Below are 19,179 nucleotides of genomic sequence, written 5' to 3' on the forward strand. Positions count from 1 at the left end.
GGAGTGTGCATGTTTGAGCATGTGTGCCATGACTGACCGCTTCATCTGGGTTGGCAAAGGGAAGCACAAGCACAATGTCACCAGCCTTCAGGTCAAGTTCATCACTGTCTGTTGCACTGTAGTCGTGCATTGTTTTCACCTGCAACAACAAACATGTTAGTAAATTCTATTGTAGACATAAATATATACGGTAGTACACATTTTGAAATTCTAGAGTAGAGCTGCATGATTCTGGCTAAAATGAGAATCGCGATTTTTTTGCTTAAAATAAAGATTAAAATAAAGGTATGGTAAAAACAAACATATGGCACAACATTGATAATAATATTATGTGTAGGTCTACTGGTTTCTATAAATAATTCTATTCAACTTATAATAATTCTGATGTTGCATTATTATGTTTGAGATATATGCTTGCAATCTGTCAAATTAGACAAATGTATTCACTGGTAAAATCAGGCATTTGCCAATATCAGATTATATTCAACAATATATAGGTTAGAGTACTTATACTGACATTAGCCCCTTTCACACATACAGACCTTTCCGGAAAGGTTGTATGTGTGAACAGGTCCTTTTTGAAAATACCGGTAAATTCGTTCTGGCTATTTTCCGGAAAGAGAAGTTGTAACATTACCGGCAATTTGCCGGAATGCTGCGCTGTGTGAATGCAGAAGGAAGATTCCCGTAATAAGCGAGTGCACGTCTAGAACGTGCTGACGTGAGACGTCTGCTTTAGCCAATCACAACAGTCAGACGCATTTACGTCCGCGCGGTTTATGAGAATAAAAGCCTTTGAATATTTTTCCAGACACATTTAGCTGCTAGAAGTTAGTCAGATCACGTTTATATGTTCTTCTTAATGCCAACTGTGTAAATAATCATCGATGAGATGCTTATGATAAGCCGTTGTTTGTTTACCTTCAAGCTTTGCGTGTGCTTGTGAAACAGCCTGTGAGCGCCTGCACACGCACATATTATGAACATCTCGACATGCGAAAGTGATCCTGCGAAAGTTGTTCACAATATTGATCATCCACAGAGTTTTTAATTTAGTAAAATGTTTACAAATACAAGCGCAGCCGTTTAAAGCTCATTTGTGGTGAATGATGTCAGAATTTACCGGTATTTTGGAATGGATGTGGGAATGCTCTTTTCCGGAAAATTTCCGTAACGTCCTTGCCTGTGTGAACAGCGCTTTTTTAAATACACCGGTAAAGTCGTTCCGGAAATTTTCCAGATATTTACCGGTATCACTGTGTGAAAGGGGCTATTGTAAACATTTATTTTCATGCACAACTGTGGGTTCGCTATGAAAGAAAAAACATTTCAAATGCTCGTCGTAATCATAACTCTAAAATGCGATATGATCATTTAAAAGAAGTGCACACTTTCGGTTTCATTTTGACTGCTAAGTGCTTGTTCATACTTCGCGCGCGGCTCCCAAACGATTACTCTGTGCCACAAACTGAATATTATTTACAACTGTATTACCTGTTACTCGCAACATATGCAGGTTCTGTTCACTAAAGTAGGCGCGCTCGAGTCTATCATTAAGTAGAGCGAGCTCGCGCCCTCTGTGATAACAGCTCACAGTCAAGCTGCACACGTCACGTGTGATTTCCCGATCGCGAGAACATCATTATATTAAGACAAAAATGACATTTTTAGTTAGATTATACCTTATAAATACAATATGTGACTCATTCAACATCATTTGGAGGTGTCAATGTCACTGAGCAACGTGTGTGAAACAATGAAAAGACTCCTGCGGCCGCCTTTTCTTCTCTCCCGAACTTGAAAATATGATTGGCAGAATCGTAGAAAAGGTGGATTAAAATCATCTAGGGGGTCGAATCGAGATCACAATCTTTTAGCGATTAATTGTGCAGCTCTATTCTAGAGTCAGCTTAACTTATAAATAAGGAATTTTCACATTAAGAACTTTAACTATAATATCAACCACACCAACTATGTGGTTATGTTGTTTGCTGCTGGAGTCTGACTGGCTTTTGTCATTCATCAGCATAAAAAAAATAGTGTTCCTCTGTTCTGTTATTTCATTTTGGTGCCAGACATCACCTTGAGGAATCACTGTAGTAAAAGATTTATTTTAATGTGGCATTGCATGTTGGTAGGCGACACAGTGGCGCAGTTGGTAGTGCTGTCGCCTCACAGCAAGAAAGTCACTGGTTCGAGCCTCGGCTGGGTCAGTTGGTGTTTCTTTGTGGTGTTTGCTGGCAGTTTGTTCATGTTGGCTGAAAAAATAACGTGCTCCTTTTTTCCCGGCTTTTTTTCCGTGCTCCACTCTCGCGTTTGTCCGTTTCTTTCTGAATATGTCATTCTCGCGTTTGTCAGCTTCTCACAGAATCGGGTTTCCAAAGCACGTCAATAATCAAGCGCACATTATTATTATCAGCTCAATAAGTTGGTTATTTCAGATATAACGTTAGACGCGCGGCAAGCGCAAGGAAGAAAATCGAAACCGCTCGCGCGTCAGATTTGCTCGTAAAAAAAACTGTGAGGCACAGGGTAGATTCTGCTCTACTCCATGGCTGTGTGGCTGTTCATCAGGACGACGATATATGAATATATAATTCCGCTGTAATCTCTCGCGGTGTATTTCAAACATGGCGGGTCCTTTGTTTACATTCTGGCTTGTTGTAAGTGAATGACGTATCTCTTCTGTAAACCAATAGCGTTTTGGTACCCTTTCTTGTGTTTGGGACCCTTTCGAAAGGGTCCCGAAAAAGTGGTACGGTACGGTTTGGTTCGGTACGCCTTTTGACAGTGGAAATGGCCATAAAAGCGTACCAAACCGAACCGTACCGTACCACTCAGTGGAAATGGGCCATATGGTGCATAGAGAATGTTTTGAAGGAGATAATATCCTGTGAGGGCCCAACAAAATCACATGTCAATTCAGAACTTTTTGATTAAGTGGCTAATTGGTACAATCTCATTCATACAATTTCTACGATTTGCTCATGGGTTTGGGGGAGGCACTGGGTGCCACGTCTCTTTTTTTAAAATCGACTGAACTCAGACGAATAAGCCACTAAACTGACAAAGCATAAAATAGTTAAGTTTCCTCCTGAGATCAGCCTGGAGTGGCAGTTCTGTAGCGGATAACTGTCTGGCAACAGTAATTTAAGGCTCGTGCACACTGGGACGACTATCACATGCGATTATTATAGATGGTTGATACCTTGTGACTTTGGGTTGGGGGGGTTGACTTTCTGCCTAATAAACTGTCCAACATATGCTCTTAGCTCATGTATCTTGATGTGCTAAAGTTAATTAAATTCAATTAATGTTTATTTATATAGCGCTTTTCACAATGTAGATTATGTCAGAGCAGCTTAACATAGTTTTAGTGAAGTCCAGATTTCAGAGTTGAAGTTCAGTGTAGTTTAAATTTAAGGTATTACATTTTTGCTCTAGCTTAAAAGTAGGGCCAGACAGAATCTGCTGACATTTTTGCTGTTTCTGCACAGAATCTTGTGAAAAATCTTTAGATTTATGTGGAATGATTTTGAGAGTATCGTAACTAAAAACTTAATATATGAAATAAAAAATAAAACCTTTGTAATAACTTTTATTTCATGTTTACAATGCAAATCCAATTAAAACCTCTTGATTGGTAAACAAAGCAAGTCTCTTATATAATATCTCTACTAAAATACAGAAAATATTACTCTACAAACCGTATCATAAATAAATCATGATATTGATTTGTAAATAAATGATATTACTGAAATTAATAAAAAAAACTGAATATAAATTTACACACATTTACACAAGTAAACAAATAGCCTCAATGATTGACTAAAAATGGGCCAAGCAGTGGCACAGTAGGTAGTGCTGTCTCCTCACAGCAAGAAGGTCGCTGGTTCAGCCTCGGCTCAGTTGGCGTTTCTGTGTGGAGTTTGCACGTTCTCCCTGCGTTCGCGTGGGTTTCCTCCGGGTGCTCCAGTTTCCCCCACAGTCATGCAGTACAGGTGAATTGGGTAGGCTAAATTGTCCGTAGTGTATGATTGTGTATCTTTGTGTGAATGTGTGTGTGGATGTTTCCCAGAGATGGGTTGCGGCTGGAAGGGCATGCTCTGCGTAAAAACTTGCTGGATAAGTTGGCGGTTCATTCTGCTGTGGCGACCACAGAATAATAAAGGGACTAAGCCGACAAGAAAATGAATGAATGAATTGGCTAAAAATCTGTGGATTCCGTGTGGGCCTACTTATTACTTATACTAACCACTATGCTATTGACAAAGTCATGTTGCCAATTTGCATGATCAAGTTGCGGGATAAATAATCGTCTAGGTGTGTGTGAGGCTTTAAGGTCTGCAAAAGAGCATCTTTGAATATAACACATCTAACATTAAAGCAGATGAGCCAAACCAGTGGAATAAGAGAAGTAGATTGTCTGGCCTGACGAGTCTTGATTTTGCCTGTGACGTTCAGATGGATGTTCCGTGACGTTAATTTGGAGTAAACAAAACCTATCCTTCGTCTATCAATGATGCTGGTGTATAATGTGTAATATTTTTACAAACTACTTTCCTGATCATTCATTCATTCATTTTCCTTTGGCTTAATCTCTATTTCATAGGTCACCACAATGGAATGAACTGCCAGTTATTCCAGCATATGTTATACTTTGCGGATGCCCTTCAGGCCGCAACCCAGAAACACCCATACACACTCGTACACTATGGCCAATTTCAGTTTATTCAATTTAACTATACCACATGTCTTTAGACTGTGAAGGAAACAGGAGCACCAGGAGGAATTCTACAAGAACACAGGGAGAACATGCAAACTCCACACAGAAATGCCAACTGGCCCAGCAGGGACTCGAACCAGTGACCTTCTTGCTGTGAGGTGACAGTGCTACCCACTGAGCCATTGTGCAACCTCTTTCCTGATCATAATGACTCAAATATTCTCTGGGATCTCGGTTTGACAATGAAACTTACCTTAAAGAGAACAGATGGAGGAAGCTCTGTATCTGAGGAGCCATTTGTCACCGTTGGGGCTTCATTCTAAATACCAAAAAAAAAAGAGAGAGAGAAGAATTAACCACATCTAAGCAACTCTCAATCAAACCTTTTTACACAGAAAGCGTGTACACGAACACAGAAACCACATGACCTACTCCTAGACCATCCTAACAGTTAATCAAGACTCCTATTCTTCTTACACTCTGAAGCTCCTCCCATTGAGGCGGCTCTGACTCCGCCTCCCAATCCTGGGCCGCATCATTGGCCCAGTTAGTCTCTGTGTCCTGCACTTGCCCTACCTGGGACCCTTCCTCATCCCAGTGCTCGTCCTCCCAGTCTGGCTGTGCAGGGGCAGCGGTTTGACCATCCCAGCCTGACTGGGCAGGCGCACCGTCCTGTTCGTCCCAGCTAGGAGGTTCATACGACTGGACAGCAGGAGTGACATCATCATCCCATTCAGGAGCAGCATACGGCTGACCGTGAGGTTGCGCATCGGCTTCGTTATCTGAATCCCACCGCTGAGAGGGACTGACGGCGGGGCTGTGAGCGGGCTGGGGTGGGGAGGAAGGGTCGGCAGATGGGATTGTTTTTTTTTTTTGGATTATGGACAAATATTTAGGGTGGAAATATAGGGACGAAGCACCAATAATTCAAAAGAAAAGGGAATAAATCAAGGAAAACAAAGAAAAGAGGCATCAACAACTTGCAGATGAAGTACGAATTATAATCACTCCTAAATTATTAGCCCATTTGTACCTAAGAGTCCATATTTGTACCTCAAGGGTTTATATTAGTTCCAAAAAAGTTTTTTAGGCACTAATATGTACACATGAGGTACCAATATGCCAACACAATCTCAATTCGTACCTTTTTGATTTAGTGGCTAATTCGTATGAATTCGTACGATCTAATTCGTACAGTTTAGTACAATTTGCTGATCACCCAATGACGGTTGGGGTTAGGGGTGGGGTTATGTGCCATGCCTCCTTTTTAAAATCGTACATTCTCGTATGAATTAGCCACTAAACTGACAAAATGTAAAAATACTTGCGTTTCCTCGTGAGATCAGGCTGAATATGCTGCCTTTGAAAACGTACTAAAATTTCTGAGTGCATGATCCAGAATATAACAAGAGAGATGTGATCCTTTGCAAACTCTTACCTCCCATGAATTCCACGAAGCCCCCTTCATGAGGCAGCACAGAATGAAAGAGAGACTCAATGAGGCTCATAGTAAGAGTTCAAGGTACATCTATTTCCATGTGTAACAGTGTGCAGAAAGCTCTCATAAACTGCAATAACAAGAGCTTATGCTCATGACAAACAGCACTCAGAGTGTTTTATTGCAGCAAATAGGCATGAGAGGAAAGCATTTGCTAAAGGTGCAGAGATCTAACAGTGTATACCGGAACTCAAGAGTAAGAGGACAAGAAATATATAATAACTATTCCAGCATACCCGTCAACCCTCTCGTTTTTCCAGAGATTTTACGGTTCTATCCTGCTATCATTCCATAAAGGTATTTTTCAGTATTTTTCCCGTATTTTCAATCTTTCTATGAAGGGTGGCAATAAACATTAAAGAGCCGATCCTCCCTATATGCAAACCAAACCGCCAAACCACCCTTGCTTTTAAATGTGAATCTGTGGGATTCTCTTCCTTTTCATTACAGGCACAGTTACCACTCATATGCAATCCTCAAAACAGTCAGTTCATGTAGCAGTGCGTGACTGTCAGACGTGTTCCATTGTGATAAATACATGCAGTTTCCCAAACAGATTCTGTAAGCGGAGCACTCTGGGTTTTAGGTGCGTGTTTGACATATAGAAATAATAATAACAACAATCTAAACGTTGATGTTAGTGGCATAAACAGAAAGCAATCGAATGCTTTCATTATAGATCTGTGCATTTTTAAAGTGACGACTCTGTTGTTTAATGTAATCAAACTAAGAATCTAAATGAGAGATGCATTTGTTGCTCTTTAATCTGAATGGTTAAATTATACAGTGAGGAAAAGGTTAATGAGATTTAATAACTTGTTTCAATTTCTTCATATATTACTTCATATATACCTTAATAGCTATTACTTGGAATATGCTAAACTGCTTGCTAATTTATTTGCAGCTTTTTCTAGTGTATACTATTTATTATACTGTTATACTGTAGTCTACTATTATACTGTAAATAATAATAAAACATATTACTGACATTTTCAACTGTTTATTTACAATTAAACAGCTTCAGATGAACATATTTAGTAAATTGGGAGATATTATATATAGATATATAATTTAATCCTGTGATTAAAAGCAGAATTTCCATCATCATTACTTCAGCCCTCACTGTGTCACATGATCCAGTGTTCATGTGACTCCAGAGTCACATGAAGGATCCTTCAGTAATGGCTCTATTTCACTGACTTGCTGGTTAAGAAACCAATCAGTGAAATCAACAGTCTGTTTGATGAGAAAAAATAGGTATATAGTTTTTACATTTTTTTCATGGTACCCTGAATTGTGATGAACAAAACATTCAAAAAGGCAGTACTTTATTTAAAATAGAAAACTTTTGTAACATTATAAATGTCTTCCACTGTTACTTTGAAAATAAATAATAGCATCATTGCTGAAAAAAAAATTATTTAAGGAAATAGGTTAAATAAAAACTGTAGCGTTTCTATGATTTGTATTATTATTATTATTATTATTATTATTATTATTATTATTATTACTTTTAGTAGTAGTAGTAGTAGTAGTATTACAATAAATAGAAAAATATCTGCTGATCTAAAAGATGTTTAACATAAACCACATGCAAGTGACACATGCAGAACAGATAAACCATATAGAGACATTTCCAATCCTCATAAATACAAAGCAGTCAACATTTGAAATGGATTAAAGTCTTTCAAAGTTGTCCAAAATCTATTGAACACCCATTTTTGTCATATGTTGACAGCTGTATGTGTATATACAGTTAAAGTCAGAATTATTAGCCCCCCTGAATTATTAGCCTCTCTGTTTATTTTTCCCACAATTTGTTTTTAACGGAGAGCACATTTTTTCAACACATTTCTAAGCATAATAGTTTTAAGAACTCATTTCTAATAACTGATCTATTTTATCTTTGCCATGATGACAGTAAATAATATTTGACTAGATATTTTTAGGCAAGTTACTGTATAACGATGGTTTGTTCTGTAGACCAGGGGTTCCCAAACTTTTCAACCCGCAACCCCCAAAATGACAATGCCAGTGACTCGCCACCCCCAATATCTTCTGAAGTGGTTATAAATACAGAAACCTTTCATGCAATAGCGCACACACACCATAGACCCAAGTCTGTTCTTTAGTTTTTTAGATGGATGTCAGTGCTGTAAACGGGCCAGAAAGTTTAACCTGGTGTTATAAAATCAATCTGCTGCATCTGATGCTATTGCTGTGTCTTTAATATAATGTAATTACCCCAGGGGTTGCAGTCTAATAGAACTAGTAACTATAAGCTACTATAGTACCTATATAGTATAAAGTAAATATAAATGACTATTTTTTCTCTTCAGTAGGTTATGGATAAAATATGGTCATTCTGATTTTTGGAAATTATTATAATAATTCTGACCTTAACTGTATGTATGCATATACAGTCAAGCCTGAATTCTTCAATTCTGACTTAACATTTTTGTTCAATTGTAAATAAAAACATGTAAAAATATTGTTTCCCACATTGACACCTCTTGTATATTGTCCTATTATCTTTTAGGAGAAGCCTGTGTCATTTGCAGTCAAAAAATAAAACTTGCTGGTAAAATAAAAGTAACTTTAAGTCAGAATTTGTCAGGGGTACGAGTCATTTCTGGCTTGCCTGTATATATAAGGTAAATATGCAGGAATGTAATTTCACATCAAACCCGAAGAGGTCAATCTGGTGCATGCATCTTAGAAGGCTGAATATTTTTGTTGACCCTGAACCCTGACCTTTACTCTGTGCCATCCTGTTGTTTGACAGCCACCAGATGAAATGGAGCAATGCTGACTGTTTGCAAAGCATCCAGATCTAAATCCAGCAGACTATTCACTATTGGACCATTACACTGTTGTGCACAGTACAAAACAGTGACAATGCTTAGGTGAAATCACTGCTTTGCAGAAAGAGAAAGCGATGGTGACAAACTTTGATCCTTCGGTTGAATAAGCAGAACGGGAGTTAATAATAGGACAATGACAGTCTCTTTATGGCTTGGAAATGCAGGAAGTGCCCCTATTAAAGGGATAGTTCACCCAAAAACTGAAAATTCAGTCATTATTTACTTGCACTTCACTTGTTCCAAGCCTCTTTTACTTTCTTTCTTCTCTTGAACACAAAAGTAGATATTTTAAAGAAAGCTGGAAACCGGTAACCATTGACTTGCATAGTATTTGTTTTACCTACTAAAGGAAGTCAGTACAGGTTTTTCAAAATATCTTCTTTTATGTTCAACAGATTAAAAAATCTCATAAAATTTGTAACCACTTGAGGTCGAGTAAATAGTATGTACATTTTCCTTTCAAGGAAAACTCCACTTTTTTTGAAAATGGGCTCATTTTACAACTCTTCTAGAGTAAAACAGCTGAGTTTTACAGTTTTTTTTTATCTATTCAAATCTCTGTGTCCGGCGGAGGACTTTTAGCTTAGCTTAGCATAGATCATTGAATCAGATTAGACCATTAGCATCATACTCATAAATTACCAAAAAAATAAGGAGAATAGTCCAATTTAATGGAGTCTAATCTTCCAATCTAATTTTGTCTCAAACTGGTTTATGCAACTCATTTTTACATTGTTTATACATTCTTATCAAATATATTATCTGTATACAGTTTAAGTCAGAATTATTAGCCCTGCTTTGATTTTTTTTTTTCTTTTTTAAATTTTTCCCAAATGATGTTTAACGGAGCAAGGAAATTTTCACAGTATGTCTGATAATATTTTTTCTTCTGGAGAAAATCTTATTTGTTTTATTTCAGCTAGAATAAAAGCAGTTTTTAATTTTTTAAAAGTCATTTTAAGGACAAAATTATTAGCTCCTTTTAGCTATAATTTTTTTCGATAGTCTACAGAACAAACCATCGCTATACAATAACTTGCCTCATTACCCTAACCTAATTAACCTAGTTAAGCCTTTAAATGTCACTTTAAGCTGTATAGAAGTGTCTTTAAAAATATCTAGTAAAATATTATGTGCTGTCATCATGGCAAAGATAAAAGAAATCAGTTATTAGTGATGAGTTATTAAAACTATTATGTTTAGAAATGTGTTAAAAAAAACTCTTCTCTTCGTTAAACAGAAATTGGAGGAAAAAATAAACAGGGGGGTTAATAACTCTGACTTCAACTGTATAAGCATCAGCTTTTTACATTTTTACAATGTCTAAAACACTATTCAAAGACCTGCTCTCTCCCTTTCTGAGAATATACTTTGCTTAATTCGTCAGATGGCCATTTGCTCAGTTTTGATTAGTCGACTACACACAGGAGTGTTCATTAAATGGCAGCCCAAAGCCAAATGCCAAAAGCCATCATTGATTTAATACGCTGGTAAAAAAAAACATAAGAGAACCAGCATTGAAGCGCACATTGCTTCACAGATGGTTATAGTTAAGAGCGCATGTTTGTTTTTGTTTTATTTTAAATCAAAGACCGTGAACATGAACACTTACAAGCACAGTGATACAAACAGTAATGATTCTGTATCAATTAGGGCACAAGCTCTCATCATTTGGAAGTGCATTCAAAGCGGATTTACTTTCTCAGCACAAAAAAACTGCCCTGTCAGCTTGTCGATATCACAAGCCAAACTTATTCAGGCCTCAGCAACATCTACAGTGTTTGAGGGCGAAAGCAGATGTTGTACAGGATACCATTATACAAATTTACTACAAAACTACATACAATTGAAGTCAGAATTGATAGCCCTCCTGAATTATTTGCCCCGCTGTATATTTTTTTTTACCAATTTTTTTTCAATATAAATATTTCTAAACATAATAGTTTTAATAACTTAATTCTAATAAAAAGATAAACTGGACTAATAGTTTTGACCTTAAAATGTTTTTTTTTTTTTTTTTATTAAAAGCTGCTTTTATTCTAGCCAAAATAAAACAAATAAGACTTTCTCCAGAAGAAAAAATATTATCAGACATACTGTGAAAGATTGCTTGCTCTGTTAAACAACATTTGGGAAATATTAAAAAAAAAAAAAAAAATGACAGGAGGGCTAAGAATTTTGACTTCAACCGTATGTTTGTGGTGGAATTCCCATAAGTCTGGAATAACTAATGACTTGTTTCAGGCTGTTCAGTTTCACTTCTATCTTTTAGGAGACAATAACTTCATTACAAAAAAATATAGCACCATATGTACTAAAAATATATAATAGGAGCGCTTTAAGCATGCTGTATTAATGCAGATAAAATGAGGATAAGGTTGGTGTTTTAAATGAGGATGGGAGGCAGTCATTTGACCTCTGACCTGTTCAGGTTGTGTTGTGGTGTTACTGTCAGACACTTCTGCATCCTCAAACAGGTTAATGATCTTGTCCGGTTTCACCTCCTGAGATGAAGCCGGTCTGGGTGGTCGAGAGACCGGCGGTACTTCTCTGGGCTGCCATGCAATCACACACATGCAGATTCACACAATCATGAGGAAAACACACAACACACCAGATCGGTTATTTATGTGCAACACAAACACACACACACTCTACTGCAGGACTCAAGACATGCTGTGTTTCTCTTTCAAGACAAGTGTTGTTTCTGTCAATAATGAAGTCATTTTGTGAATTGAAATAAAGCTATAAATAGAATGATTAATAAATTATTATCATTATATTGATATATTCAGGGATGACGCAGTGGCGCAGTAGGTAGTGCTGTCGCCTCACAGCAAGAAGGTCGGTGGGTCGCTGGTTCGAACCTCGGCTCAGTTGGCGTTTCTGTGTGGAGTTTGCATGTTCTCCCTGCATTCGCGTGGGTTTCCTCCGGGTGCTCCGATTTCCCCCACAGTCCAAATACATACGGTACAGGTGAATTGGGTAGGCTAATATGTCCGTAGTGTGTATGTGTGTGTGTATGTTTCCCAGAGATGGGTTGCGGCTGTAAGGGCTTCCGCTGCGTAAAACCATGCTGGATTAGTTGGCGGTTCATTTCACTGTGGCGACCCCGGATTAATAAAGGGACTAAACCGACAAGAAAATGAATGAATGATATATTTAGATATCAATATATGAATATGTTCAGAATTTAAATTAGATTAACAACTTCTAAAACATGAACACTTAAAATGTCTTTAAAATCAACTAAAATACTTGAGGTGAAGTACTAAACTTAAAACTGCAATGAAAATAAATAAAAGCTAAATTATGAACTCTATAAGATGAAGAGGCTAACAAAGAACCGTCATTTACAGACTGAGGAGTTTAACGAGACATGGAGAAAATGGGGAGAATATATTCTTCCATTAAGACCAGATTTATTTCTAGAATGTATAGTCAGAAAGATTATTTTGTGTATTATTTTTTTGTATTGAAAGAAGAAATTACGAGAGGAGTGGGTGGGTCTGCGACCAGCGCCTCCATGGCTGCAGGACCAGATGGCTGCCCGCCCTAATCGGACTGTATCCATATCCCGTTCCCATGCCCTGTGGCAATGTTGTGTCTTGTCTGTGTGCTTTTGTGCTAGATTGAGCAGTTTTTCTCCATTCTCACCCTGCCTTAATTCAAGAGCAAGGTGAGAGGGTGTTTTTTTGCCTGACTCCTACTTCCCTTTCTAAATGCTACCTCCTGTGACCCGTCTTTCCCTAAAAATTGTGATGTCTGTGTACTGTCGGGAAGGGGGGGGGGGTTCAATTTTACTATACGAAAGTGTGTGTGACAAATAAAGGCCTGATTTGATTTCATTTGAAACATAAAAGAAAGATAATGAGAAGAACAATACCTATTTAAAAATAAACAAATAAATAATTTACATTTAAGATCCTAAAAGTACCACCCTCACAGTTTCATATGTACATAGTTTAGGTAATAATAAAAAGGAAATGGTCGACTGGTTGCCACAATATGGTTAAAAAAAGTAAACAATTTAATTGTAAATGAAAAACAACAAATCAATTTGATCAGTTTCTTTTTGATGATATACAAAACAGTTATAAGTGTATTGCTTTGATTGTTTCTTATAATGTCTTTGAATCATTAATGTAACGTCCATATTTATTTATGCTTTTTCTTTGTATTCATACAATTTCTGGATTTCGATGTTTGGTTGTTTTGTGCATTGTCTAAAACCCTATTTACAATACATCTGTATGTAAATTTGGAAACTGCAATAAAAAACCAAATGAGAAAAAAAGAGAATGAATAAAAGCACAAAAGCAAAATTACAATGAGTAGTCATATATATATATATATATATATATATATATATATATATATATATATATATATATATATATATATATATAAAGAGCCCATAAAACATGCAAACTCTCAACATTTAATACCTTTGATGGAGATTTAGGTGCATCTGACGTCTCCTGATTGTGGTTTGCTGCATCGTCACTGAAAACACACACATAAAAAACTCACTACTGTAAATAAATACCCAAATTAACTGCAAGTCAGCGAGCGTAATGAATGAAAAGAATCACCAGGTGGCAGCACAGATCAGTGTTAATTCTGCAGACAGATTAGTTTAAATCACTACCATGCACACAGTTACAGCATTTCACAGACATTCCAGTCACGCAGCTATTTTTCATGTCAGCATGAACACATGATTCAGACCACACTCAAAACATTGCAGGGAGTTCCCAGAGCGTTAGTATCTTTTAGGAGCCCATATGATGCTTTTAATGCACATATTCAAAAAGCACATTATTTGTTACCTTCAGAAGCACCTCTTAAAGGGATAGTTTACCCCAAAATGAAAATTCTGTCATCATTTACTCACCCTACACTTGCTCCAAACCTTTTTCGTCTGTCTTTGTTCTGTTGAACACAAAAGAAGATATTTTGAAGAAAGCTGGAAAACTGTAACCATTGACTTCCATAGTATTTGAAAGTCAATGGTTACCGGTTTTCATCTTTCTTCAAAATATCTTCTTTTGTGTTTAACATAAGACAGAAACCCATAAAGATTTGAAAATACTTGAGGTAACTATTTCTACTGTGTTTAACTGACAGAAAGAAAGTCTTATACACAGAAGATACCTCAAGGGTGAGTACATTATGGGGTGAGTAATTTAAAATTTTGCATGAACTATCCCTTTAAAACAGAATAAATCTCTCTTTTTTATACGAGACTATTAGATTTGTAACTATAGATTGCATATATGCACAGACAAGTTCGATGTAATTCGAGATTATTGAGCGTTTCACAATAGTTATTGTTTCAAAGCAGGTTTCCAAAAGCTGCACATTATTGCATTACAAACAAATTCGAAAAAGTCAAGGTTATTAGTCACCATAACTTTATAACTTGAAGTAATTAACTAGTAACTAATAGCTCATAACAGTGAAAGTTATTATGTTTAAACATAGTTAACCAGCAGTTATACATGTTGCATCCACACACAAACACACACATGCAAGCACACAAAACAGGAGCTGGTACCTCTTCCCAGTGCTTGCTGTCGTGACACCTTTTCTGTGGGATGTTTGGGGGAAGGGTTGGTTTAATTTACATGGGAAAACGTGTGTGCTGAACTACAGGAAACCAGAAGTGTCTTTACAGGCAGACAGGATACAAGTGCTTACTTGGCAACACGCTGCTCTTCCAGTTTGGTCATAATATCACTCAGATTCTGGTTCAGCTGTGAGATAGAAAGAAGGAGAGAGAGAGAGAGAGAGAGAGTAACTAACAATATTCTCATTTATCTCTTGTTAATAATAAGTCTCTTATTATTGGCCTCACTTTGCCCATGTCCCTGTGAAATGTTTCCTCCAGGCCAGACACACTCCGGAATGTGTTAACATAGAGGCCAACACGACTGCGGAGAGATAACAGTAGTTTGGTAAAAGCTTAAAAAACATGCTAGTTTGACCACTAAAGCATTTAAGGATATTCAGACAGATATTGAACACGTCATGTTTGCGACAGTACTTCTACTTGAGTGTACATTTTTATCCTTTCCACCTCAAAGCATTAACAGCAGTCTTCAATCACAACAAAGTACACCTTAAAAATGATCACAATTACAAACTTTCTTTGTGGCTTCAATGGTGAATATCTGCCTTTTTTTTTAAATGATTTACTAAATCATTTAAGGTATCTGGTTGCAAACAATGTATAATACAAATTAAATTTAGTAACGTTCAACTTTATTTGTTTGTTGTTTATAATAAGTCTTTATAATTTGTTTGCTACCACTTCGATTGAAAGCAGAAGTTTACATTTACTGTATAAAAAGGCACATAACCATTAAAAAAAGTCAGATGTTAATGCAACTAAACTTTTTCTCTTTTCGGTAAGTTAGTGTAACCCCACTGGTACTACTCCACCCAACCTGCTCCGAGCTGGGATGGAACTGGAGATCTTCCGCGTGGGAGTCGGTTGCTCTACCAAGGAGGCTAAAGACCATGGCCTCTAGCATCTGTCGCTAGAGCACCTTTAGAGGTCAGAGGAGTGAAGTTTACCTGCACAGCACACACTAGCTGGCCTCCGTTACATTAGGATTATCACATTTGTTTCTGTTATGCTTAATAGCAGAATAATGAGAGAGATATTTTTGAGAAATTGTTATAACTTTACTTGAAAGTCAAGCTTATATACAATAAGATTGTTCTGCCTCTGAAAAAGCTCAGATGATGATGTCAAGGTTTTGAAAATTTCTGATTGGCTAATTGACAACATTTGAGTTAATTGGAGGCACAACTGTAGAATAGTATTTAAGAAAACCTCAAACACACACTGCTTCCTTTTGTGACAACATGGGAAAAATCAACAAGCCAGAAATCATCAAAAAAGCCAGATTACAATTTGCTAAATTACACTGGGAAAAAGACAAATTTTTTGGAGACATGTCCTGTGGTCTGATGGAACTAAGATTGAACTGTTTGGCCATAATGACCAGTGTTACATTTGGAGGACAAAGGGGAAAGCTTACAAGCCTAGGAACACCATCCTAACTGTGAAGTATAGGGGCGGCAGCATTATGTTGTGGGGCTGTTTTGCTGCAGGAGGGACTGGTCCACTTCACAGCATAGATGGCATCATGAAGAAAGAACTTTATGGAGAAATACTGAAGCAACATCTCAAGACATCAGCCAGGAAAATAAAACTTGGCCACAAATAGGTCTTCCAAACGGACCATGACCATAAGCATACTGCTAAATTAGTTCAAATCTGCTTTAAGGACAACAGAGTGAATGTTTTGGAGTGGCCATCATAAAGCCCTGATCTCAATCCTATAGAAAATTTGTGGGCAGAGTTGAAAAAGCTTGTGCGAGCAAGACAGCCAGCAAATCGGACTCAGTTACACCAATTCTGTCAGGAGGAATGGGCCAAAATTCCTTCAAACTATAGTGAGAAGCTTGTGGAAGGATACCCAAAACATTTGACCAAAGTTATACAGTTTAAAAGCAAAATTTAAAAAATACCAAGGAAATGAACCAAATGAAAACTTTTGACTGTCTAGAAATTATTAAAAAATTCTCAAAAATAAAAAAATCTCTCTTTATTCTGGCATTTAGCAAATGTAAATCATTTAGGTAATCCTAATGGACCTAAAATAGTAAACGTTTAGTATGATTTACCATCAGACATTTTTCTAAAAATGGTTGTGTTGCTTTTTTTAGAGTGTGTGTGTAAACTTCTAGTTTCAACTGTACCTTAAAAAAATGTAAATCCAATGAATAATTTTTTCAGTGTACATAGAGGAAAATTGACGAATACAACAAAAAATACTTCTGTTATGTTCCACGCAGACACACAGAAAAAAATAAATAAAAACACACTGAGATTGTTCATTTTTAAGGATCCTACTCCTTTAAGAGACAGAAATCAGCACATGGATTAGAGAGATGATCTGGGAAAGGCAGGATGAAAAGCTGGTTATTACCTGTTCCACAGGGTGGGAAGTTCCTCCTGGAGATCATAATTGATCTCCTCAAACACTTTCTGAGCTCTGCCCAAGTCTTCCTCAGCCTAAACACAGTCATTAGTTTGAAGACACTATCATTTATGAAAATGCATACACAAAGAGTTACACGTTCATCTCTGCATAAATGGACTATGGCCAAATAATGATACACCGAGTGATCTGATCTCTGAAATCTGCAGTTAAACACACACAAAACCTTTACTTTATAATGTATTACACAAAAAGAGAGACCATGAAGAATTTCAAGCTATCAAACTCCAAAAAGGATCTACACAGCTAACTATAAAAAAAACATGTATAAAACTAAAACACAGTGCCACAACATCAAACCCTCAAACACTGATTTTTGAAAAATGTTTTAAAAAGCAACATTAATATATATATATATATATATATATTTTTTTTTTTTTTTTTTTTTTTTTAATTTTCCATTCTTAGACAGTTCGCTAAATACCTCCTTTTGCATTTCATAAAGAGATTTTTCAGATTTTTGTAGATATTTAAATCCACTATTGATCAAGGTTTGGAGTATAAATACATCTATTCAGCAAGGCTGCATTTAATGGTCGAATGTGTAACCATCTTTCTGTGTTTAAAAACTACAATCAGATGAAAAAGGAGATGGAAAATATTGCATTTGATGTACCATTTGACAAAATATGAGCATTAAATCACGGTGCAGAAAGAGGCAGAGATGCTTTAGTGTGCGAGAGAAGAATTTACTTTACTGTTGTGCTTTATTGCAACTTGAACAGTCAAATATTGCTTTTGTGTAGAAAAGGCCATTTTGGGAAGTATTGATGTAAACAGTCAATCATGTCAATAATACAGTTTACCTTATTAACATTAGTCAAAGAATAAATTCATTCAGTGATCTTAGCTGAATAGGTTTCATATATAAACTGATATTTTACATTATTGTATGATTTAACATGTTAATTTATATGTATAATATGTTTAACCTATATCATTTATATGTTTAAAGGAGAAATTTTCACAGTATTTCCTAAAATCGTTTTACCTCTACATGAAGTCTTATTTCCTTTAGTTTGGATGGAATTAAAGCAGTCTATATATACAGTGCATTTGGAAAGTATTCATAGCGCTTCACTTTTTCCAATTTTTTTTTATGTTACAGCCTTATTCCAAAATGTATTAAATTCACACAATACACACAATACCCCATAACGACAAAGCGGAACAAGAGTTTTTGAAATTGTTTCAAATAAAAAAAAAAACCTGAAAAATCACATGTACATCAGTTCTCACAGCCTTTGCCGTGAAGCTCTAAATTGAGCTCAGGTACATTCTGTTTCCACTGATCATTCTTGAGATGTTTCAGCAGCTTCATTGGAGTTTAGCTGTGTTCATTTCAGTGGATTGGACATGATTCGAAAAGGCATACACCTGTCTATATAAGGTCCCAGGGTCGACAGTGCATGTCAAAGCACAAACCAAGCATGAAGACAAAGAAATTGTCTGTAGATTTCCAAGATAGGATTGTCTCGAGGCACAAGGCTGGGGATGGTTACAGAAAAAATTCTGCTGCTCTGAAAGTTCCAATGAGCACAGCGGCCTCCATCATCCATAAGTGGAAGATGTTTGGAACCACCAGGACTCTTCCTAGAGCTGGCCGGCCATCTAAGCTGAATGATGGGCCTTCGTCAGGGAGGTGTTCAATAACCTGATGGTCACTCTGTTTGAGCTCCAGCTTTCTTCAGCGGAGAGAGGAGAACCTTACAGAAGGACAACCATCTGTGCAGCAATCCACCAATCAGGCCTGTATGGTAGAGTGGCCAGATGGAAGCCACTCCCCGCCTCGAATTTTCCAAAAGGCATCTAAAGGACTCTCAGACCATAAGAAACTAAATTCTCTGGTCTGATGAGACTAAAATTAAACACTTTGGTGTGAATGCCAGGCATAACGTTTGGAAAAAACCAGCCCCCTCATCACCAGGCTAATACCATCCCTACAGTGAAGCATGGTGGTGGCAGCATCATGCTGTGGGGATGTTTTTCAGCAGCAGGAACTGGAAGACTAGT

General features: G+C 36.9%; 1 protein-coding gene and 1 long non-coding RNA gene across 40 annotated transcripts in view; one reads left to right on the forward strand and one right to left on the reverse strand.

The window, feature by feature from the left end:
- bin1b (bridging integrator 1b) overlaps nucleotides 1–19,179 on the reverse strand; it is a 59,339-nt gene that overhangs the window by 4,793 nt on the left and 35,367 nt on the right. For 4 of the 39 annotated variants that reach the window (NM_001327970.2, XM_009302133.5, XM_009302130.5 and 1 more), the window contains 10 exon segments: nucleotides 38–139; nucleotides 4,980–5,045; nucleotides 5,204–5,554; nucleotides 6,165–6,188; nucleotides 11,512–11,643; nucleotides 13,537–13,594; nucleotides 14,649–14,681; nucleotides 14,792–14,847; nucleotides 14,949–15,024; nucleotides 17,095–17,180. In NM_001327970.2, coding sequence (NP_001314899.1) covers nucleotides 38–139; nucleotides 4,980–5,045; nucleotides 5,204–5,554; nucleotides 6,165–6,188; nucleotides 11,512–11,643; nucleotides 13,537–13,594; nucleotides 14,649–14,681; nucleotides 14,792–14,847; nucleotides 14,949–15,024; nucleotides 17,095–17,180 — 984 coding nt within the window. 39 annotated transcript variants of the gene reach the window in all.
- The window catches only part of LOC141386180 (uncharacterized), a 43,196-nt gene continuing 33,500 nt past the window's right edge, over nucleotides 9,484–19,179 (forward strand). Inside the window, exons 1-2 of the long non-coding RNA XR_012407632.1 lie at nucleotides 9,484–9,530; nucleotides 15,507–15,650. This is a non-coding gene — a long non-coding RNA (uncharacterized lncRNA). The remainder of the gene's footprint in view (nucleotides 9,531–15,506; nucleotides 15,651–19,179) is intronic.

This window comes from Danio rerio, chromosome 6 (assembly GCF_049306965.1).
Source record: "Danio rerio strain Tuebingen ecotype United States chromosome 6, GRCz12tu, whole genome shotgun sequence".
NCBI lineage: Eukaryota > Metazoa > Chordata > Actinopteri > Cypriniformes > Danionidae > Danio > Danio rerio.